Raw genomic sequence first — 23662 nt, forward strand, 5'->3', positions numbered from 1 at the left:
CCTACATGGACCGAGCAGTTATTACAGCAGGCTACAGTTATTACAGTAGGATATCTGAATCAGCATTTTCCTTCTGCTTCTGAAAACTTACCCGTTTCCACATTACAATACAAACTGGATCTGGGTCTCTTTTTTTTTTTTTTTTCCCTTTCAGCCTGACTAGAAAAATCAGTTGAGCCCTGCATTGCTACTGTTGCAGGCTGCAGTGAGGGAGCACAGTGGTGTCTTCTCTCTCTGTAGTGGTTCAGTCACGTAACCCAGGGACAATGTTTCAGTTCTGAGCTCTCCATTAACATAAACCAGGTGCTCACATGTGGGTCCTCCCCACGGAGTGGGTCAGGATGGAAGGGACCACAGTGGGTCATCTGGTCCAGCCTCCCTGCTCCAGCAGGGTCATCCCAGAGCACATGGCACAGGATTGTGTCCAGACAGTTCTGGAATATCCCCAGTGAGGGAGACTCCACACCCTCTCTGGACAATCTGTTCAGTGCTGGGTCACTGCCTAGCAAAGAAGTTCTTCCTCATGTCCAAGTGGAACTTCCTGGGCATCAGTTCCTGCCCGTTCCTCTTGTGCCATTGCTGGGCCCCCCCGAGCAGAGCCTGGTCCATCCTCTGCCCCCTCCCTGCAGCCCCTACAGACCTGGGGGAGGTCCCCTCTCAGTGTCTGCTCTGGAGGCTGAACAGCCCCAGCTCCCTCAGCCTTTCCTGCTCCCAGAGATGCTCCATCCCTTCAGCATCTTCACATCTTCCTCTGGACCTGCTCCAAGAGCTCCATGTCCCTCCTGTCCTGAGGAGCCCAGAGCTGGACACAGCCCTGCAGATCTGCCTCGTTAGGGCTGAGCAGAGGGGCAGGATCACTTTCCAGGACCTGCTGGCAGCGCTCTTCCTGATGCACTCCAGGATACCAGTGGCCTTCTTGGTCCCCACCTGCCCCATTCCCCATCCTCCCTCATCTTCCACAATAAACCACGTGGTTCTCCAAAGCCTTCACGATTAATGCAGCACTGCTTGCATTTGGAGGAGCAACTTCATCATCAGAGAGAAAAAGCGTTTTGGAAAAACAAACGAAAAAAAGACCACTGTATTAGTGAACATCCTTTTACGCAAGTCACCAGCCATATTTGTACTCTCTAGCACTGCTCTGTAAACAAATGCTCAACTGATGTGCAAGGATCCCAGCAGAGAGGGTCCGGTCTTATATGTACGGTTCTCCCGGCGCACCGTTCAGTTTGCTCTTGCTTTTGTTCCTGGAAAGCAGCTTCCTGCTCAGGATCCGGGACAGGGTGCCTCCCTTCTTGCGGCTCTCCTCTGACAGGGGCTGCTGCAGGTACACGAGGTCGTTGTGGGATTGGCTCATTCCAGGATCCTTCTGATGGTGCTGCCGGCGGAAAAAGAGCTTTGCGCTTTTTTTCAGAATCCCACCTGCGGGAAGGAAGAAAAAAGGACACTTGAGAAAGAACAGGCTGCTTTCCCTCTTGAAGTTCAGCTTCAGTGGCAGCCTGACTAAACAAAGCTGACCTTTGATTTCAGCTTCTAAAGTCAATCCACACATCTTGTGGAAGTTTCCGTCCTTACACACCCTTAGTTTCAGATGCTCCTCTGAAAGCTGCGTTAGTGGTCATACACACATGCACAGCCACTGGTGTGGGTTGTACACTGGGTTCTCACGTGTCCAAGAGGCAGAGCAAATCCTTCCAACCAGTAAAGGGAGAAAGTATTTTGCAAAAAGAATGGAAGAGAGGAGGTAATGTTACTACTCTTTGTTGTTTCAGAGATCAAAGGAGGAAAAGATCGGCCTGTGATACACCACACGAAGGTGGCATTTCAATTTGAGGGGAAAGAGAACAGTACCTGGCATTGAACCTGTGTGCACTGGGCTCAGAGAAGCCAGGCAGCAGGTGTTCTACATGAATTCAACAGCACCACCCACAGCAACACTCAGGAAGCATTTGCTATTTTAAAATCCTGTTAGGAATAGCAACTCACTTCAAGCAGATTAAAAATAATATTACATCTGCTTCCAACAGGTTCAGCAATCCGCCCAAACCCCTTCTGCGGTAAATTAAGTTGCTGTATTTTCCTGTATTCCTTCCCTTGATCCCATGTCAAAACCCAGCATGCAGCCAAGGCAACTGCAGCTGTCACCTCACCAGGGACCCATGCTGCCAGCACCAGCTACCAGCACTCCTCTCCTTGCAAGCCTGGCTTGTTTTTTGCAGCCGTTCTGCCAAATTCCACCTTCCTTTTCCACGTGTGCATGTGTGCCTGACGTGCAAGGCAGCTCGGCTGCAGCTGGCAGGGACACTGCTCCAGGCTACCAGGTGTGGGGACATCAGCTCCACGTTTAAAAGGAAAAGTCTGGTGCAGAATTGGGTGCTGGTGTTGTCCCAGGTGGCAGGAGCCAATTTGAACAGAGGAGGACCCAGGTAGCAAGCCAACACAGGAGCCTTCTGGCAGTCAGACCAGTAGGTGAGGACAGCCATCTCCCTGGCAAAGCTTCCACACCTTGCTCCCGGCACCACTATCAGGTTTCCTCATTCTTTCTCAGCCCGGCTGTTAATTCCTGTCGCTGCATGGTCTTGACTCTGCTTTTCCTCCCATTGCAGATGGATACAAAAAGCAACACACAGACCGGTTCTTTCATGCAATGCTGTGCCACAGCTAGAATTACGTGTTTGTCCCCCAAGGACCCGGCACGGGCCCCGTGTCACTTTGCACAGCGACAGCTGCAGAACAGGTATTTCATGGCAGCTCTGCTGCACGCAGCCAAACGTTGCTTTGTTCACACCAAGGCACTTGCAAACATGTGCTTGGGTTTATTACTTTACAGGCTCAGCACCTGGGAGGATATTCCGGCATGTTTTTGTGCCTGCCGGCTGCCAAGATGCTTCTCACAGGGATGAAGCAGAAATCAGCTGAAAGCAACTGGAACTCGTGGATCTGAATCTTGACCGCCCTCCCATCACCCTCTGATCGATCTTTTTGGCAAGGCAGCACCACTTCAAGCTGTTGTCAGCAGCATAAAAGAAGCAGTGTTCAACCCCAGGGCACTGACAGTTGTATTTAATATGCGAAGGCTGGGGGGGATCCACGAGGCCTCGCTGCTGTGCCGCTCTTGTTTGAGCAGGCAGCTGTTCTGCCCAGCAGCCCTGGCAGCTGCAGCTGAAGCTGTGCCAGCAGGAGCAGGGCAGAAAGGCTTATCCATAAGCAGATGTGTAGTCCTATCCATTCTGTGATTCAGACTGACTTTCCACAGCAGGAGTCAGAACCGAACCAAGAATGCTGTGAAAATGGGTGGCCTGGGACAACTCACTGCAGCCGAAAAATCGTGGGCAGAGCTCCCCCGAGGCTCAGCACAAGCAGCAGTCCCCAAGCATGAAAGCTCCCTGTGTTTTTTGGAGGTGCTGAGGTCACGGCTGTCTGGAAGCTTGCCACATCCCCATCAGTCTGTACCAGTTTGGTGTGTGCTGCCTGGCAGTGGCTCCAGCTGCTGTGGAGACATGCAGCCCTGCCAGGGAGGCAGAGCAGGGCACATCCCCAGCTTGGCAATGCTCGTGCTATTTGCATGCTCACTTCTCGAGTCCAACAGGATCCATATGCCAGCTCTGCCCCTAACACCAGGAGATGAGCAGAGAGCTTACTGTATGAGCTGGCTGGGCTACACAGGCTCCTCTGCACTAGTTTAGGGTGTGCTGAAAATGCTTGTGGGGCTATGATCACTTCTGAATGTCATTTCTGTTAATCAAGGAAGATTTCCTTTCACATCTACAAGGATATGAATAGAGATTGCTTTCCATTCCTTCCCAACTTCCAAAACAGCTTTTACACAGGTGGTTCTGCAGATACCTGCTGAGGCCCTGGTAGCTCTGCAAGCTAGGGTAGAAAAGCTTTACCTAGAAAACTGTAAGCAGCAGGTTTTAAAGTAAGTTTTTCGCCCATGTATATCCAGTTATGGGGTCACACGTGGTTTGCATGAGCAGAGTTTGATTGATTATCAGATGTTACAGGAATGGGCACGATGGAGAGAGATTAGGAATGCAGAGCACCCCTCCAAGCCTTCCTTGCTGAGATTCCTGTGTGACCCACCTGAACAGCATGACCACCAGAAGAATAATTTGCTACAGCAGACTAATCTGCTGAGACACTTGAGCACAGGAAGGTAATTTTGGAAGGAGGAAAGAAGTGGATGGGGGAAGAAGAAAACAGGTGCCAAACTATGTTTTGCTTCGGTTTTTTACAATGAGTGTCCCATTGTAAAGCTACATTTTCTTAGGGAAAAAAAAAATACACAAAACCAACTTACTGTGTGGGTAATTAATTCTGGCTGGCATAGTAGTCCTCTTAAGTTTATAAAAGGGAATGGGTAAGAAAGAGGAAGTCAGAAAGGTAAAAAAAAACACCAAACAAAAATATGCAAGAGTAAAAAAAAAAACCAGTGCTAACCTTAAGACATTAATACAGATACAAGGCTTTTTTAAAGCAGAAGGGGTTTTGTTGGCTTTCAGTTTTGTTTGGGTTTTTTGTTGTTGTGTTAGGGGTTTTATATGTTTGTGGGGTTTTGTTGTTTGTTTTTTTTAAGGGAAAGCATTTGACAAACAGAAACCTTGAACTGTTCACAGCTAACTGAAGGCAGGGGGGTGGGAATGTTTTCCTATCTTACTCCACAAAAGCTACTCAGCTGTGACAAAGCGGAGATTCAAGACTTCCACAAAGACATCTGTGTATAAAGAAAGGGATTTGAGCCAGTTTTCTTAAAGTATTATTTTAAGATGATACAACTCTCTCAAATTAGAGATACTTTGCAGTTTTTAGCAGCCTTACACTGCTTTGTGTGAAAAGGCTCTTGAGAAGGCTGATCTCTTTGCAACACACAGCACAGGGAAAAACAGAACTAGACAACAGCTCACACACAAACTTGCAGTTGCTTGTTTTAGAACAACAAAAGAAGAGCCCAGAGGTTTTGCAATCTCTCCTACAGCTTCTTAAACTCTTCCAGGCTCCAAAATGGAACAAATCCCTTCACAACTAACCCCCTACCCTCACCCCAAACACACCCGAAACTTTCCAGTGCCTGACCATGTATGTGACACGGATTGTTGCTGTGCCACCCTGATCTCTCATGTGGAGCAACACAGCTGTGGGAAGGCCAGAGAAACTCGAGGCTCTAAGGGAGGGCCCTGACAAAGGGCTCCAGTGTCTGCCCTGCGTGGGGGGGCTTGTGATAATCAAGTGAAATAGTGAGGTTTTGTAGTGAGGATCTCTGGGCAAGGAAGGAAGAGAAAATAATAAAGCAAAAGGGGGATGGATGTGGGTGAAAAACACAGTATTTTTTTCAGTTTCAAGGTGCAGCCCATGAGACTGGTGTGTGCCTGTTCAAGGCACAGTCCACTGCACTGGCCCTTGTGTCAGACATCCTAACAGTCCTAATACCACATAGCCACAAACCAGTGCTCAGAGGTTAATGGATTTATCAAGGAAACACAAAGAATCCTAAGACACTTTCAAACTGCAGCTATTCAGGTGTGTAACTACCTAAGCAAAATGATCTGATGCTTTATTTACTTACTAAATTACCTTTTATTCCATTTTCTTTAGCAAACTACATATTAATGAAATCAGTGAAAAAGGGAGAAACTGCTCACAAGGCAGTTTCTGCTTCAGCTGCTTCCTGAACACACACTTTAGTGAGGGCAGTCCTGAGCTCAGAGGTGTGAAGGAGGAGAAGGAATGTGTAAAAAGCAACTGTGAGCCCTACCATTTTAATGTCAGTAATGGGGCTAATGGGGCTGCCCTTCTGCTTCCTGACTGAGGGAGCCTGAGCTGGCTCAGAGAGCAGTGGACTGTACCCTTTGTGCTGCTGGTGAGACAGCTTCAACCAACACCACAGTCACACGGAGTTCAAGGACAAAAAAAATCAGCAAGAAAGGATGAACTACTACAGCACTGCCTGACTGCCAATCACGCAGAGACAGCAGCCAGTCACTGAGGTGGAAAGCAAGGATCACGTACCTTTGGATTTTTTCATGCTCCCACTTTCTGAAACGCTCAGTGAGCTCCCAGATATTTCTTCAGAGGTCTGGTCTAAGAGGGTGCTGGTGTCCCACTGTTGGCTGCCGTTCTCCAAACCCCAGGCCTTCTGGGTGCTGTGCTGCGGGTCGGTGTCAGGTGCTGTTTCTGAGGGACCCAGCGACAGCTTTTCATCAGGGGTGGTTTTTGCAACAGCTTCCTCCACAGGGGGTGGATCTGCTTCTTTGCAGGAGCTGTCCATGGCTGCAGCATAGTCCATCATGAGTGAAGCTTCACTGTCCTGAGATAAAGAGGTCTGCCCAGTGGAAATAAGAGACAACACTGATAGGAGCCATTCTGCTGGAGGAAAGCAAGACTCCCTGCAAAAGTTATTTTCTCCTCTTTACACTTGTATACTTGTATTGCTCAGGACCCTTTAAGCTTCCTCAGCTTTACTAAAGAAGCACGTAGCCAAGTTTTAATCATGTCATTAAGGTCGTATAAATGAAAATAAAATAAATTAAGTACGTGCCCCTCACCTACCCCTGGCCCCACTACAAACAATAGGACTCTTTCCTACATGTGCTGCTCTAATGAAGTATCAGCATACACAGAGAATCTTTTGGTCCTTTTAAGAAAAGAAACATCAAAGCATTTCATCTTATAGAAGGATTTGTCAGCTGTATCAGCTAAAACCAAATCCAAGAAGTCCCAGTGCCTTCATTTCCCAGGCAGATACATCTGGCACTGTGGCTGCTGATCCTCATTTTCCCCCTCATCACAGCACAGTGATGATGAAGGGATCCATGCCCACTGATCTGACTTTCACTCAGAGCTCTTTAGAGGTCCTGTGCCTTACAGCAACACTGCACAGCACAGATCCATGGAGCAACCTGCAGGGAAAGGACTGCAGGCAGGCACCAGCCATCAAATAGGACACTGAGGCTGTGGATGAAGAAAGTCTGGAGGAATGCTATATACCATGTGAAAACCAGTCTTCTGTTTGCCCTCCCTCTGGAACAGAGCCCAGGAGGTTTTCCAGAAGGTTTTGTTTTAACAGCTTTGAACAAAAAAAAAATAAATAGAGAAATCTTTTTCCTTTTTCTGTGCATCTTCCCTACATGGGTGAAACACAGCGAAAGACTGATTATCTTCTGTTCTCACCCATATTTGTTCTCCCAAATCCCTAATAATTCCACTCCCATCCAAGCACACCTTGCATTTTAGTCAGGCTGTCAAAACTAACAATCAAAACCCTGATTTGGCTTAACTTGAAACAGTTACAGAAACAACCTGGCACGCAGACCTGGATTCTGCAGAGACAGCAGAACCCACGTTCATGCCACAGTCAGTGGAGCAAAGGCTTTTTCTAACATAATAATGTAAGGGTTGTTTTCTGCTCTACCTTGGACACCCCTGATATGATAATGGTGCTTTTCTTTCTAGGAGACTTCAGCTTCTGCTTTGCAGACTCGCTCAGCTGCCGAATGGCTGCTTCTGCCACAGGATCTGTGCCATTCAGTACCAGCAGCTCTGGAAAGAAAGGATTATTTCAGAGGGGAGAAAGGAAAAAAACAGGAAAAAAACAGAGCAAAGAGAGGCGGAGTTTGTTCTTGACTTAAAATTCACAGGACTTGGCAGAAATGGTACAAACACCAGGCACACCAAAACATCTTCCAGTTCACCACCCGGCAATCAGGTCTTGTCTTTCCCTCCCATAACCCTTTTTTTGGAGAAAAGGAACTGAAGCTGCACTTACAAACCCTCTCCCTGAGCACAAAGGAGTTTTTCTGGAAGCCTAGACAACACATCAGATTATTTCAATGCACTGTTACACTGTGATGACAGTGGTGAGAGCATCAGGTATCAAAGTCACTAGGAACATGGTGCAAAGCTGGTGCATGATACTGCTTCCTCAGGTAGCTATTTTGCTCTTTTTCCAGACATCCTTGCTCAGCATTTCCAAATTTGCTATGGCACTTTGCTAGGATGGGGAGGGCAAAGTGTCAGTCACTCTGCTCTTCATCAGCTGCCTCCAAAGCCTATAAAGTGCACCCCCCCTTTCTCCCCTCCAAACATTGCACAGGAACGTAAAACCTTCTTTATAAAATGCTCTTTAGTGACAAACACATTTATTTTTAAGCATGGCCAATTCTGGCGTCTGGTAATGCAAAGTACTTTGGGCACAGCAAACACACACTGATAATTCATCAAGCTGAGGAACAAACCAGGCAGAGAAAGTCAGCAAGACAAAAATCCCCATATTTGATTGTCTGAGGTGAGCTTTTTGGCTAAGAGTTTTAACAGCAAAAAAAAAAAACAAACCAAAAAACAGAGGCAGGGATATCACCAGTGTTAATTAAATTGAGCAGTGTCTTTTGTTACTGTGACATTAATGCAATAAAAGATGAGGCCTGGAATTTAAGAGTATATGTGTGCACAGGGGATGTGCATGTCTGCACACTCATCATAAACCTTTACTTTTCCATCTCCCCAGCCTCTGCAAAGCCCCCAGGAAGAGCTGAGACCATCCAGGCACTTGTTAATTCTCATTACTGTCATCACTTAGAACCATGGCACCGACACAGCACCTTTTCCAGAGTGCTTATTCCAGTTTTGCCATGGTGTTTATGATAACTGTTACCCAAGTTACCGCCATACCAAAAGCTTCTTTGTGTTTCTTTCATTTGGCTTAACCTTTCCTTCTAATGAGTAATTCTTCCTGCTGTACTGCACAAACATTTCACAGAAATTCCCCTGCACTCCCATTAAAAACACTGTCTGTACCATTAGGGTCTAAGCTGCCTTCAGATGAGTTTTCCAGTAAGTGTTTTGTGTCTTTAATATCATAAATGCTTAAGGGAGTCAACTCAGAAGTACTGCACTGTCTCAACATTTCCCAAATTGAGGCAGTAATATTCCATATTGCTTCATGGTATCACAGCACTTGTTAGCCTGGAGGTGGGAAAAGATTCAAGTGCTATTACAGCTGCTCATGGTTAGTGCTTCATGCTCTTCCCCATATCTGTTGGCCCCATTTCTGTCTCTCAGCAAACCTTCTGACTCTGCCAGGAGCAGTCTAGATCATCTCCAGTTGTCCCATCTCCACTGAAATCCCTACAGAGCAATCTTAACTCCACATTATGTGTCATTGGCAGCCAGACTGGGTCATGTCTTTTATTCCTGTTGCCCACAGAGCTACTGAAAGACTCAGTGGTGACCACACACAGGACTGAAGAAGATGCAGAAGATTCAGAGTTGCAGCTTGCAAGGGTAAAACAACCCAGAGCCAAGATCAGACTTAATACAATTCAAAGTGAATTTATAATTAAAGTTATTATCAATGCCACCTGCCACTGTGCAGGCACCTGTATGCCAGGTGACTTAGGAAGGTGGACAAACAGGCACAGCAAGATTGGGTATTTGCATTAGCCCCCAAAAAAGCCCAGGATTAAGGCTAGGAAGAGAATTCAGTCTTCCTTACATCAGTCCACCCCCTGTGTTCTCTTCAGACAGAGGGGACTTCACAATGGCCTTAAGAGGTTCTTGTCACAGGGTTTTGATTTTGTGCAGCATCCCCCATGCCTTTATGAAAGGAGGAATCTTTCACTAAAAAGTAAAAGAAAACACAGCCTGGCTTTTCTGCAGTCACCTCCCCCCTCCAAACCACAGCTCATTGTTATTTATTCAAACCCAGTCATTTAAATTGCCAATGAAAAACAGACTTTTACTGCAAGACTGCCATATCCCTTAACCACAGTGCTTTGTAACATAAACATCTCAGTGCTGCTGACAGGCAGCAGCCATATGGGTTGGCTGTTATTTTAACAGGATCACATTAATCCCACGTGCAGCAGAGAGAGACATGTCCTCATTAGCACCTTTGAATATTTCAATTACCTGTGTCCGAAGATGACAAAGTTTTGCTGACTGGAGCACCATGAGAATGGAGAGCTTCAACAGAGAAATCCTTTTCAGACACCTTTACTTTAACTGGAGTTTTCACAGGAGAATCTGAGGACCAAGTTTTTTGGTTATTTGAACTATTTGAGACATTTTTTATGACATCAATAAGAATTTATTATACCTGTTGTGTCTGTTCAAAACATAAGTGTTTAAGAAAGCTGTTTAATACACATTCTCAACACATGTTCTATGGTAACCTGACCCCAGAAAGACCTGTGAAGTGTAGGAATTTATTGTTTTTAAACCTTCTACTGTAATATGCTAGATGACACTTAAGTAAAATATCTGCTTGAACAACTTAATGCTCGTCTTTGTGAGACTTCATATCAAGACTGTTCACAGGTTTTACTTTCATATTTATCCCAAGAAGAACTGGAAAATCTACTCCTAAAAGACATGCTGAAAAGGACTTTGCCACACACCCACCTTCATTAGAAATGATAACACAGATCAAGGTTAGAAGGCACAGGATGGTCTGTCATCAGCAAACACCCTGAGAGTCTGATACATTTGTCATGTGAAAAACCACCCTCCAAAATCCAGGTCTTCTGCATTATCACCCTACTGTGAAGTTTTACAGTGTGTATTAAAAGAAGCATTAACTGTTCCTCTTGTAAGAACAAGGTTCCCTGAAAATTAAAAACCTGATTCCAGAGGACACAAAGAGCAACCCCACTCCAACACATCAGAGAACTCTCTCCTTACATCCCCCCCCACAGCACTTCTCCCAGGGCCCATGGATAACCCTGTGAGTGAGCACAGGAAGAACTGGAGCCCCTCACCTGTGCTCAGGGGAGATGCTCTCCCTTCCAGACGAGGTTTGGTTCTCACAGCAGTGACAGTAGTGACCACAGTCCCACAGGGCATCACAGTGCGATCCTTTTCTATCTTGGTGGCCAGCACTGGGGAGGAGACTTGCCTTGTCTTCAGTTCATTGGGTTCTATAAAAGAGAACTAAGGAGACAGGAAAAAAAAGTCACCTTAGAAGCACAGTCAAGGAAGAAGGACAGTATTTCCACCTAGTACTTCTTTAATGTTTTTGCTGATGCTCAAGAGCCAAACTCAAGAGCTCATTCTTTTGGTGAGACACAAACACTGCACAATCAGTGTGTGCTACTCTGGCTCAGCCACAAGCACAAGATAAGCACTTGATTATACTTCCAGAGGCAAAAGATCCAGCCCAAACCCATCCAAACCCAGCAGTACCTCTGCACTGATGGATCCCAGCCCGGGCCCTGGCTCCGAGCTGCCCTCACTGGCCTCACTGTTCAGGGCAAAGCTTTGCTGGCCAGAGGGTTGTTTCCTGAACAAGTCCAGAGGTACAGTCACCTTCCCGGATAAAGGACCTGGAACAAAGAAAATCAAGAAAATCAGTGCACACCTTAGCTGTGAGTATGTTTAAGGCGGGGGGTGATGGGAAAAGGGGAGGAAGAGCACAGGCAGCTAATTCCAGAAACTGGTTCTACACCACGGGGCAGAAACCTGGCACTTTTCACAGTTTTCTTTCCATTTTATGGCTGTTCCTCAGCCTGGCCTAATACTGTGCAACAGGAAAGAATGGAGAAATTAAATACTACTATTTACTAATATTTACTACTATTTCTGGCCACTGTTTTTCCCTGTATACGCAGAATGTTTAGGGAAAAAGAAAACAACTAGAAATATTCCTATTAGGTCCTTGAACAGTCCCCACAACCAGCTACCTGCATCTTTCATTCCAGAGAACGCTCTGGATTCCTGCTAGACTGGTGCATCACTGTCTTTCTCAATTTGAACTCCAGTGCAAGTTCAGCAGTTCTCTTGTTCCTCTCCTGACTTTTTTCAGCTCCACAAGATTTAACAGCAAACTAATAGCAAAAGTCCTGCATGATTTCAGAGATGAAATCCTAGTTTTCTGTGAAATTCAAAGACAAGTAGGGAACTACATTATATTCACATTACTCAGCTCTCTGCTCGTTAATATGATTCTACTTTGAGTCTCCTATTCAAATTTTGGGAAGAAGAACAGCTAAGCTGGTATGGGGGGGGCAGAGGGGCAGGAAGACAAATGTCAGTGCAAGCCACTGGGACCCTTTTCTTCAGGAAAACAGGCTGACAGTCACACCCTCAGTAGGATGTGGAACATTACTGGTGTTGTTTGCAAGATCCATTGTTAAAGATGCTTAGGTGCAGGCAAGACTAAACTTTGTGCAAGGAACAACATACAATTGTTGACTCTGTATAGATTCCACTCTATATAGATTTTATTTTTGACTCTATATAGATTCCACATTTTTGTTAAAAATAAAAAACTGCATCCATATCAGAGAATTTTTTTCAAGCTTGTGCCCACATTCAACTTTCCAATCCCTCCAATAATTGCAGATCATATGCAAGGTATCACACAAGTCTGTATATCTAGATTATTAAAAATAATTCTGCAACAACAGAATCAAGCAGCAAAAAGGCTTCAGCCCCCTTTTACATTTAATCCAATATAATCAGAATGAGCATGTTTTATATCTGATAATTTTTAGGCAGCCTCTGGGGCTTGAAAAGGAAGGATTTAGGATTAACACTCAAGATTCCCCTTCAGCCACAGAAAGGCCTCGAAAGCTTAACTTGAAACCAAAAAGGCTCACAGTGGATCTGTTAGAAGTTTGGAAGGCTGAAAAATATAGGATATCAGTACATGGAAGACTCAGTATGTTGAGAGTCTAGAAAGAAACTCAAAAGATTCTCTGTAACCTTAACCCAGAGCAGGACAGAGGCACCTGACCAGTGTATTCTCTCTTCTATCCACAGTTACTGATGGGTGTGACCATCAGTTTGGCCATCCAGAACTAAAAGGGGACTTGTCAACAGTCAGCAAAGCTCACAAGCTGATCATGCAAAGCAATTCAGTCTTAATACTTACTATCCATCTTTCCATCTTCTACTATTTGCAGTTGCAATGCTTTTGATTTGGCACTTAGTTCACTGTGAAGTAAACAAAACCACGTTAGGACTTGGCAGGAAAGCAGATTTTCCTCCCTACTTAGGTTTTTCCCTGTTCCCCAGCTTTTCTCAGCCCTCTCCAATGCCAAGCAAGTGCACCTTGCTGATTAGGGAGGTGGCACTGCCAGGCTGCTGGGCACACAGGTAAGCCTCCCTAAAGGGATCACAGTCAGAAAACCATGGCCTGGTTCCCTCCACCACTGAGGCACAGGTTCAATCTCCTAAAATTTCAGAGGCTCTTCTCCCCAGCAGCTGACAAACACTGCCCTCCAAGCTGATGTTGGTCCCTGGTCTGACAATTACACCACAGCACTAAGAAGCTTTTTTTTTTTCCCTGAAGGATCAATATTGTAAGTCAAGATGCTGGAACAGGTTCTTCCAAAAACCCATTCAAAGCTGTGGGGTTCCCTTGTCAAAGCAGGAAAGTGTCTTGCAAAAACAGGATAGACGCAAGAAAATAAAGGTAATTATAGTTTTAAGTGAGAAGAGTCAATATTGCTTTTCCAAAATAAGGAAAAGCAACAGGGATGTTGCAAGAATTGATTTCTGTGTGACAGGAACAGTGTGAACTATTGACAGAATTACTGGCATATGTGGCACTTCACAAGAGGGACCAGAAAACAGACACAAAACCTTTCCTCTGACTGAGACAGTGAAGCAAACTGGGTACCTACTGAGGAACCCTCCAGTAAAACTTTGTTTTATAACCTTCTCAGTGGGTGTTCTGCCAAAAACCCTAAGGGCATATATGTATTTTATTTTGCTATGTCTTTTTGGTTGCAAACATCCCACCTCCATTAGATTCTGTGGGACACCATCTATGCAGCACATTTTAAGCTTTTCCCTGCCACTACCACCCTCTCCTGCACCTCCAAAACTTGAAAGGAAGCACTTTGTTGGTACTCTTGCTGCTTTTGCCACAAAGCTAAAGCAGAGCCTGACATGGTGTTCAGTACACTGGTCCTCAGAGTGGAGGATATTTTTGGCTGTGAAGAAAGAAAAGGGCAGAGGTGCGTGTCCATGAACTTGAATGAAGTTCAGAAAAAATCCTGCCAAAATCCTAATCACTCATCTGTAAAAGTCCCCAGGCTTACCTCATGCACTTCTGAAAAGCAGTGTGGAAACCCCAGCATTATCCCTGGTGTCAAGGCCAAATTCCAGTCAAGTTAATCACATCCTGCCTGCCCTCTGTCTGCACTTTCAGTTAGAAAGGGTATTATTCTCACAAACTTCCTGCCCAAAACTGCTGGGAACCTGTCTGCTCTGCAGCATCGAGCACGGGTGCTGTTCCACCAACAGATGGCTGAAGTGATTCACAGACCCACTGGTGGCTGCAGCACTCTGTGATGCTCCAGAACAGAAAGTTGCAACAGAAGGGCAATTCTCCCCTTCCCACCACGGAGAAGAAATCACATCATGTTAATCCTTAAGTCTCGATGGCAACACAGCACAGTGTCACAGAAGAAGGTTGTCTGGTCTGTGGCTTTCTTCCAAAGCTGTAGCTGCTCATAACTGAAATCAGACCTTACAAATTGTTGGTTGAAGGGATAAAGCTTCCTGGGTGGTTTTCCACTGAACAGCAGGAACCAGGTGCACACACCTCCATCAGGCCACATAGAAAGGTGGAGGCCTTCCAGTGTTGTTCTACAATATCACTGTTTCTTTGCTAACTACAGTGACTTCTGATCATCAACATTCCCTGCACATGCAGAGGGGTGTTCTCCAAGCCCTGTACAGCTTGTGAGGACTGGTCAAAGGTGAGGAGGAGTACATCACTCCTCGAGGAAGAGAGCACAGACAGGCACAGGTTCAGTTCCTTGTAACCAAATCTCTGCTTTGCAAGAGAAGGAACAGATCCAGTGGATGCCAGGCTGTGACTAGACAATGAAGAAAAATGTCACACAAAACCATGCAGCATTACTCTCATATAAAAAATATGTATTTTTTATATATATGTAAAGAAGAATGGAACTGAGATAGAAGAGGGAAGCTACAGAAAAAAACAGAGAGACCCCACTGCATGTAAAGTGCCTCTCACCTTGATAATCTGGTAGAAAAAATAAGAAAGCAGTGTCTGCAGTATGTTGTATGGCAGCATACACAATTCTACACAATTCCCTTGGAAACCTGCTTCTGCCTGACTGTGCATGTGCTTAAAGCCACTAAAGGAACATCCTCTGACCTACCCTGCCATCAGTGATTCCTCCTTCCTAAACTCATACATACAGAAGCTACCAGGTATTTTTGCTCTGCTGTTCAAAAGTGAAAATGAAAATAGCTTTAGAACTGCTCCCTTTTGACCTTATTTACAGCAACTGTGTGAATCACAGAACACCATGTAGGCTGCCCAAAAGTCCCATTTTTGCTCTACAGGAATAAAAAAAGCTAGTTAAGTTTTACCCTCCCTTTTCAGTCACAGCCACCATTCTTTCAGATGGTCAATCGTTTTTGCACATTTACTTTTTCCACTCAGGGGAGTGAATGGAGAGACATTACATTCCCTCAAAAGCAGTTTTCAAGGTAAAGTGACTTCAAAACCTTGCTAACACTTTGGTTTGGCACTGTATGAAAGCACAGGGTGATCTATTATGCCTGTTATTGCTGTCATTTACTAGAATCTGATACCTGCCACGGATGATCTAGAGACCTACTTGATCTCATGTCCATGCAGAGGGTAATTAGATATCCTGAAGTCCTCGTCAGCTCCAGATTTCTCTGAGGCCACCCAACTGGTTGTATTTCCAAATGCCACTCTCCCCTCATACAGTTCAAGTACAAAAAGATGCTTTACTGCAAAAGTATTCTCAGTAGGTAAGTTACTTACAAGATAAACTCTTCCTTCCAAAAGGGATGTGCAGCATTTTTGGCTACAGAGCTGGAAAACTTCTGCATAGGGTCATTCAACTGAGCTATACACACAAGGTCTGTGCTGCCTGTGAGGGCAAGAAAAACCAAGCCATTAATACTGCACCAGCAAGAGGCCACTTACCCAAAAGAAAGCAAAGAACCCCTTTCATTGCATCCTGCACTTCAGAACAGACTGTTGCAAACACTTTCTCACCCTCCCACAGAATAAACTCCCTCCCTTGGTTTGTACAGCCACAACATTAATGGCAAAGGTCAACATTGCATCACCAGTGTCTTATGTGCTGCTCTACACAGTGTGAAACATGACAACCCAATTTAAATTCTGGCGTGAAGCAAGAAAGTGAAGGCATAAAGAGATCAAAAAGGGTGGGGAGACAGCCCGGTGAGGAGGTGGCGGTGTGGGTGTGAGGCAGGGAGGGAGCAAAGTTGCCTCCAGCTGCCTTAAGAAACCCAGAAGTTTTTGAAGTCCCCACTGACCAGAGTCACAGCGGTTTATTTGGACATGGAAACAAGCTTTCTCTGCTGGCAAGTGACTGATGACAGCAGTGCTAATTCACAATGGCTCTGTGGACTGCGGTTTTTAACAAGTTCGTGGCATTTTAAAGCACTGCTGCAGCCTTATCTCTGCCTTGATCTTGGAATTTGATAGTGTGGCAAATTGGCGTATTAGAGTAGTCATATTGCTGCTCCATGGGGGGAAATAGTTTGCAAAATGTGTTGCTCTTAAAACAACTTCTTTTGTAAGGCTTTCACAGCCTCGGAAAAAAATTTCAGACCCAGAGTTCCAAACTATCAAGGAAAGCGACAAAAAAAGCTCAGTACTAACTGCGTGCAAAGCAAACAAAAGATGCTGCCTCCAGTTCTCCAGAATATTTACTGGTTTATATTTACTATCATCAGCTCTCAGCTGTCCTCTGCTGATGACTCAGGGCTGTGGATCATCCCTGTCTCAGGCACAGAGGCAGCTTGGGCCTGGCAAGGTTATTAGAGGAGACAAAGCACCGCGTACACGCAGCTTATTTGGGATCCAAGCTGACCCTGGAGTAAGTAGTTGAGCTGCTTTCCCAGTGAGCTGAGCCTGAGTTAATGAACCTGGGGTGGTTTCTGCTCACCCAGCCATATGTCCCTGCAGCCTGTCCTGTGCTCAGCAGCCCAGGGCAGAAAGACCTGCACAGCTCTGCCTGAAACTACAACCAGAGCCACTCACCGACCGTAGCCAGCAGGGGACTGTGGCATTTGTGCCCTGCACACCCTGGTGTAAACAACCAACAACTTCTTCCTTAACAGCAGAAATCACTTTTGCCCTAGATGATTCCCTGTGGACTATGCAGTGCAAAATCCAGGGTAATCTTTGTTTACATACACAAACCGAGGAGATAAAAATGGGCACAGCCCATAAGCAGAGACCAGTTCTTCTACTGGTCATTCACCACCTGAACTAACACATCAACAGCAGAGCCACAAGCTCCTATAAACCATGTTAGCATCCATGGTTTATGATAAATCATACTTGGTTTATGATCATTATCATGGATGATAAATGGTCAAGACAGACAAACTGCCCCTCTCCAACCCTCCATGTACCTATGCAGGTTGGCCTGAAATACTGCACACTCTTATGGGGTCTCAGAGTTCCAACAGGATAATGAATTATGGCAAGATAAGGACAGGAAAATGGAAAGGATCAGTAATTAAAAGGCAGCAAGCTATGTCCAGCAGATAGCACCTTTCCAGCTGTGCAGTATTTCCACTGGATCTCAAGTGTACCAGCTAAACCATGGTGTGAAGTTTTGCTTCTCATACTCAGTTCCAAATGTTTACACTCCCAGAGTTGCCAAGGAACCAGCAAAATTCCCTCCATCTCCTTTGACAATAGCACATGGGGATTTTGCCTCCCAACATCTGTGTTCCCAGAACAGAGCACATTCATTGTCCACTCTTCCTCTCATTTTGAAGGACGGTGCAGAGAGGTTTCTCATAAGGTCAATCTTCTATTCTATGCACTGTATGCACATAAAGGTATCTCATCTCATACCTTTTAAATGCAGTCAAAATGACTTGCTCTTTTGGAAAGCTTAATTTGCACTACAAAATTGTACAGTAATAACAAATCACAGAATCATAGAATGGTTTGGGTTGGAAGGGATCTTAAAGATCATCTTGTTCCAAACCCCCCTGCCATTGGCAGGGACACTTGCCACTAGACCAGGTTGCAGTTTCCAGCACAGTTTTATTTATAGAGGACATTTCACAGCACAGAGTTCCAGAATTGCTTTAAAAATAATTTGTTTTTGAAAGAAAAAACAGCCTGCAGAAATTTTTAGGGGAATCACTTCCAATCAGGATAAGCAAAGCAGCATTATGCAAGAGTCTAGGGCAGAAACCTATTACGTCTAACTGAAAAAAGGAGTACAGCAAGTAGGATATATTTATCCAAAACTTGTGCCCTGCCTAATTTAGCAGCCAAAAGCTTCCATTGAAAAGACTGTTACAGAACTGTTTAGTGACTGTAAATAACAGAGCCTCAAATTTGTATTTCTGCTGATAAAACCTGAAATGTTCCTCCTCGTGCCTCAGTCAGCAACAGAGGCCTGACTGCACCTGGAGAAGTCTGAGTACTTGTAAGACAGGCTTGGTGCTGCTTTGCAAAACCAATACAGTAACTTCACTAGGCAGTGACCTCCTTTCTGGCTTCAGTCTCCACTTGCAAGAGGTACTGCCTCCCCTACCTCCAGAGCTACTTCCTTAGGGGGAGAAATCCTGACAAAAAAAGATCACCCCTGAAGAGTTTACACAGAGGAAGAGAGTTTCAGATGAACCAGCAAATTGCTCAGAAGTAAAGAAAAGCAGCTGTAAAAATAAGATAACACTGAATCAAACCAATGTCACTGCCAACAGCATAAGCCAAAACCTGCACAAGCAGGACTAAGTCAGCACTGGCACCAGTTGCCCAGAGAAGCTGTGGATGCCCCGCTCCTGGAAGTGTTCCAGGCCAGGTTGGATGGGGCTTGGTCCAGTAAAAGGGGTCCCTGCCTATGGCAGGGGGGTTGGAACAGGATGATCTTTAAGGTCCCTTCCAATCCAAACCGTTCTATGATTCCATGAAGTCTGTTTCTCGGAGTAAAGCAATTCCCTTTTGAGAGAGAAGGTCGTAACCCAGAACTTCCTAATTATTTCGCCCGAAAGGATAAAAAAAAACCAAACCAAACCATCCAAACCCTGCCTGAACACGAGCAGCACCTCACGGGCTGCGTTACCTGCAGCACGGTGATGGGTCGGGTTTACCGCGATGTTCTTCACCAGCAGCTTGAGTTCGTGAGCCCTTGGAGGTTTGGGAGGACTAGTGGCCTGAGGGAGAAGGCTTGTGTTCTGTACATTCTGCAAAAGGCAAGCAGAACAAGAGGGATTGTGCAGGTGAAAGCACCCCGGGCTCGTGTCACACTGATGTAGGGGAACAGAGACGAGACCGGGTGTAATGGGGTGTAACGGGGTGTAACGGGGTGTAATGGGGTGTAAGGCCAACAGAGAGCCACGGGGGCAGTGTGATCACAGAGCCCTCGCTGCCAAAGGCTACGTTGCTTCGAAAAATCTCCTCCAGTTGTTCCTGATCACCCAACAGTCTTAAACTTACTCGTTTGTGAGTCGTGGATATGTAATAAAAACACTAAGCAGGAGGACGCTTCTCAAAGGATTTTGGCAGGAGCAAGACTTACCTGAACCTCCTTTGTATCTGCAGGCCTCACACTCAACACCACAGATGGAGAAGCTGAGCTAAAGAGGTTCTTCAAGACATCTCTGAGCGTTTCAGGTATTGCACATGTCCCTGCTGCCTGTCCCTAGGAGGAAACAATCAGGTTTCTCAAAACTCAGAAAAGGCAAAATTAAATTTGGTGTATCTAAACCACCAAAGCTATCAAACATTAACTTTGTCAGAGGGAGAGATGGTTTCTGTTGCCAACAACAGAATTTAACAAGAGATCATGCAAAGAATTACTTAAATTTCTATATTGTGCCTTAAAGGAAAACTAGGATTAAACAGTTAAAATCACATGTTGTTCTGAGAGCTAGGAAGACTATTAGCCACAAAACCAGAAGTTTCACTGACAGCTTTTATCTTATGATGGGTGTTTTAAAGATTGTGTGCTGCTCTGCACTCCACAGAGGGAGCAGATCAGGTCATCAGATAAGCAGATCGGCACCGTTCCACAGATTGAATGGGAGTTATGCCAGCCTGCAGCAGCTGAGGAGAAACTAATCCTGTGCTGCACTGACAAAAAAAATATTACAGCATCTCCTGGAGGTCTTCAACCTCGCTGAAAAAGTGCACTGCAAGGACAGGTAGTCGTGATGCTCTGGGGGACTGGCTCGTGAGGTTGCCCATTCAAGAAATCTCATGGCTGTCTGTGCTTAGCACCACAATCTCTGAGGGATCAGAACAGACCACAGATTTTGAGTACACACGTAGCTTCACGATTGGTATGATAAGGTGTATGAAGACAGTGACCTGCCCCTGCCCTTTCTGTGTTTCTGGAGAATTCCTGCTTCCCATAGCATGCTCCTCAGGAATTTTCTTCTGCTCAGCTACCTACAGAGAGTAGATTTTTAAATTTAAGCTTCCCCAGAAGGGACAGTCTGACACCCAACAGCTCTGAAGGTGGCACAGGAGAAATCTCAGTGAGGTTTCTTCTTTAAAGAAAAGATTTATGTAGGAGACAATCATCTGTCCTAAAAACAGAGGACTCATCCATCTATTCCCATCTGATACCACACTGGGAGACTTCACTGTTGTGAGGTTACATAAGAGGCCAAACAGATTTGGAGTAACAGCCCTTCCCCAATTACCCAAGTGTTACAGAAACATTTAGGGTGTTTCATAAAAATCCCAGGAATGCCGTGTACAGAATTCCTGTTTTACTGCCTTCTTACCCAACTGGCCTTTGATGACAGGTTCAAAACATACAACAGCATGGGCCAGTCCCACAGAAACTCTGCTGTACTCACACCATGCTCCCTCAAACAACTGCCAAGGAAAGAGGCACCTCTGCAACTTCCAGAGAATACTTGTCTACTTTAAAAAAGATTTAAGTAAATTAGGCTGTTTAAAGCTATTTCCTTTTCAGCAATTTCATTACTTAAGTTATTTAAATAAACAGATAAACTGTGGTTAGTCCTCGCTGTTTTGGAGGTAATTTCCCTCCCCTGCCTTTACCTTAACGCTGCTTGATGAACAAATCAAATTCTAAAATCCCAGTTGCCACTTGCTTTACCATCAACCTTCTCTGATATTTGTTAATTTAAAAAAACAACAACAACCACAGTCACTGGACTTCTACTCGTAGGTATTTTCTGTTGCTTCCATAGTCACTTGGAAAAGAGATCAATTAAAGAGCCTCCTGTCAGCCCAACCTCATTTTTAGCCATCCTTACTCAGAAAGTCATGCTCCACCACGACACCCTCGACAGGGCAAGCCCAAAATGATGAAGTCAACAGGTTTCACTTTGGGTTTCACATGGGCTAGGGGTGCACAGCCAGTCACCACAGCCAGCTCGGGGCACACCAGCCCACCAAGTCACCCCATGCAAACCCAAGCCCTACGAGTCAGCCAGGTTGCCAAACACAGCTCAGGTTCACCCAGCCATTATCAACAGAAAATGGGTTGTTATACCCAGCCTGTGTGATGACAAAACCACTGTGTAGATAATCACAAGTAATTACAGGTATTTATTTGTACACACGATCTCGCTTCCAAAAGAGGAAAAACAAACCAGGACACAAAAGCTGACGCTTAAGTTTAGGAGCTGAAGCAATTTCTGAGGTGTAGGTTGCTCACAGGTTTTAGATCTTTGTTTATTGCCTCCCCTCTTCCCTGAGTGCTAATAGAAACTTCAAAGGGAAAATAAAGCCTTTAACTATTAAGAACTTAACAGGCTCATTCTAAAAACGTGGGCAAAGCATAACAAGTTGCAACCTTGCAACGCTGGACTTGGGCACCTCTCAAAAAGCTGGTTGTGAAGTCCACAGTGACTGCAGAGTCACCTGTGCTTGTCAGGAATAATTTAATGACTGTTCAATATGTGGATAATCAGCATGTCACCCCACCACGTGAGGGTCATTTACACTGCTACGTGTGCACAGTAAAATCTACATTAAAGCACACTTCAAAAGACTTGTCTGTCTTTAGTTATGAGTTTCACATATTTGTGTACAAAAGCTGTGGTAATAAATTAGGGCATTCAGTACAGGTCTTTAGAAGAAGCTCTACAATAAACCTATTTTTTAACAAGGCCTTCAGTCTGAAAAGCAACTTCACAAAACACAAGCAAGTCTTCACCCTCTGTTGTAAGAGAGGCTTAAGTCACCACATTTATGCCAAAAAAATATAATTGTGAAGGGTCAAAGGCAGAAGAGAATCTCAGTCATGAAGAAACTCTTTCAGGGGACGTCCCAGTAAAACAATCCCCAACAAATCAGTTGTTTATATACAAAGATAAGATGCAATTCCAAAAGCATCAAAATATTTTTAGATCGTCCATCATTTCCTTAAACAACTGTATTTTTTCACAGCAATTTCTGAACCATCGTTGCCAGATTTCAAAACTGGTTTAAATTAAGGAAAGGAGCAACTTTGCAATTGCTTTGATGGGGATACCATTACAACTGGGTTTTTTAATTATTTTGGAAGTGCTCAGAGAGAAGGTATTTAGGAACAGACTTTTTCACGCTTTTGAATTTGGACAAAAAAATGTTTGCAAAGTTATTTGTCCATCGAATTCAGACTTGACTTATCTCTAATGCCTCAGTAATCTCTAGAGATGATCCCAGATTTCAGAGATGGAGGGGTTTGGTGACTGAGCCATGGCAGAGGTTTTACACTACATTTTGGACCGAAGGGATGGAGAACTGTTTTCTCTACCACTACAACAAATAAAACTTACTGACTGACCTCCTGCACTGCTGGCTGGATTTCAAAGTTGATTTCATTGGTGTTAATGAGGAACCACTCAACTTTGACATCTTCTCCTTTGTCTTTCACGGAGAGCTGGAGCTGTGGATAAGAAACCAGTTATTGGAGAGTGTCCTGGTGTCGAGAAATTGTAGGTCAAGCCCCATACTAAAGCTTGACAAAGGAAGAATGTTATAAGTAACTTCAAAATGACAATCCAAGAAGCAGAAGGTGCTTAATCTTTGTGAGTGCATGCCAGTCAAGAAAGGGAACTGTTCTATACATCCGACTACTCTACCCAACGTGTTATTTATCCGTAATTTATGAATTTACCACTTGCCCCAGAGGGAAAGTGTAACGTTACTAAACGTTTTACCAGAGTTAACATGCAGTTTGCAAACAGCTGAGGGATGAAATGTAACAAAACAAAGGGAAGAGAGAGGAGCCCTTTACCTGCAAGTGAAGTGGAGACAGTTTCACACTGTAGGACTGAGGTTCGGCAGCCGCGGGCGAAGGGTCAGAGACGGCGACAACAAACCTTACAGAGCCTCCCACAACATTGCAAGAAACCACCTAAAGAAGTAAAAAGGGCGAGGGGAAACAAAGGAAGAGAAAAACAAGTTAGTCTTCAGAAGGTTTGGTGAAAGCAAGAAAGGAACTAAGGAAGGACTTTAGGCTATCAGAACTATGCCAAATTCCACAGGTGGGAAATTCCTGAGCAATTTCATGAATGTTCCTGCCTCCTTCTGTACGTTCTTCTAAAAAGATGTAGTTCCAGTGTTCAGTTCTGCACATGAAATTTAATGCCTGCAAATGATGGTGTTTCTCAAAATTTCTTTTGTATTATTATCTAATTCAAAAGTAACTCCTCACCTGACAAAGACTCCTTTCAATTTCATATA

At 44.8% G+C, this 23662-nt stretch overlaps 1 protein-coding gene across 1 annotated transcript in view; it reads right to left on the reverse strand.

Annotated features, from left to right (window-relative positions):
• Positions 1 to 778: 778 nt before the first annotated feature.
• Positions 779 to 23662, reverse strand: part of C2CD2 (C2 calcium dependent domain containing 2) — a 33273-nt gene continuing 10389 nt past the window's right edge. Inside the window, exons 4-15 of the mRNA XM_025896232.2 lie at positions 23214 to 23333; positions 22761 to 22862; positions 19530 to 19652; positions 19074 to 19194; positions 15773 to 15881; positions 12869 to 12930; positions 11179 to 11318; positions 10755 to 10926; positions 9907 to 10020; positions 7412 to 7539; positions 6010 to 6322; positions 779 to 1422 (exon numbers count right to left, since the gene is read on the reverse strand). Coding sequence (XP_025752017.2) covers positions 1196 to 1422; positions 6010 to 6322; positions 7412 to 7539; positions 9907 to 10020; positions 10755 to 10926; positions 11179 to 11318; positions 12869 to 12930; positions 15773 to 15881; positions 19074 to 19194; positions 19530 to 19652; positions 22761 to 22862; positions 23214 to 23333 — 1731 coding nt within the window. The 3' untranslated portion in view covers positions 779 to 1195. The remainder of the gene's footprint in view (positions 1423 to 6009; positions 6323 to 7411; positions 7540 to 9906; positions 10021 to 10754; positions 10927 to 11178; positions 11319 to 12868; positions 12931 to 15772; positions 15882 to 19073; positions 19195 to 19529; positions 19653 to 22760; positions 22863 to 23213; positions 23334 to 23662) is intronic.

The sequence above is a fragment of the Manacus vitellinus genome, unplaced genomic scaffold (genome assembly GCF_001715985.3).
Source record: "Manacus vitellinus isolate BGI_N305 unplaced genomic scaffold, ASM171598v3 scaffold_7_pilon, whole genome shotgun sequence".
Lineage (NCBI taxonomy): Eukaryota > Metazoa > Chordata > Aves > Passeriformes > Pipridae > Manacus > Manacus vitellinus.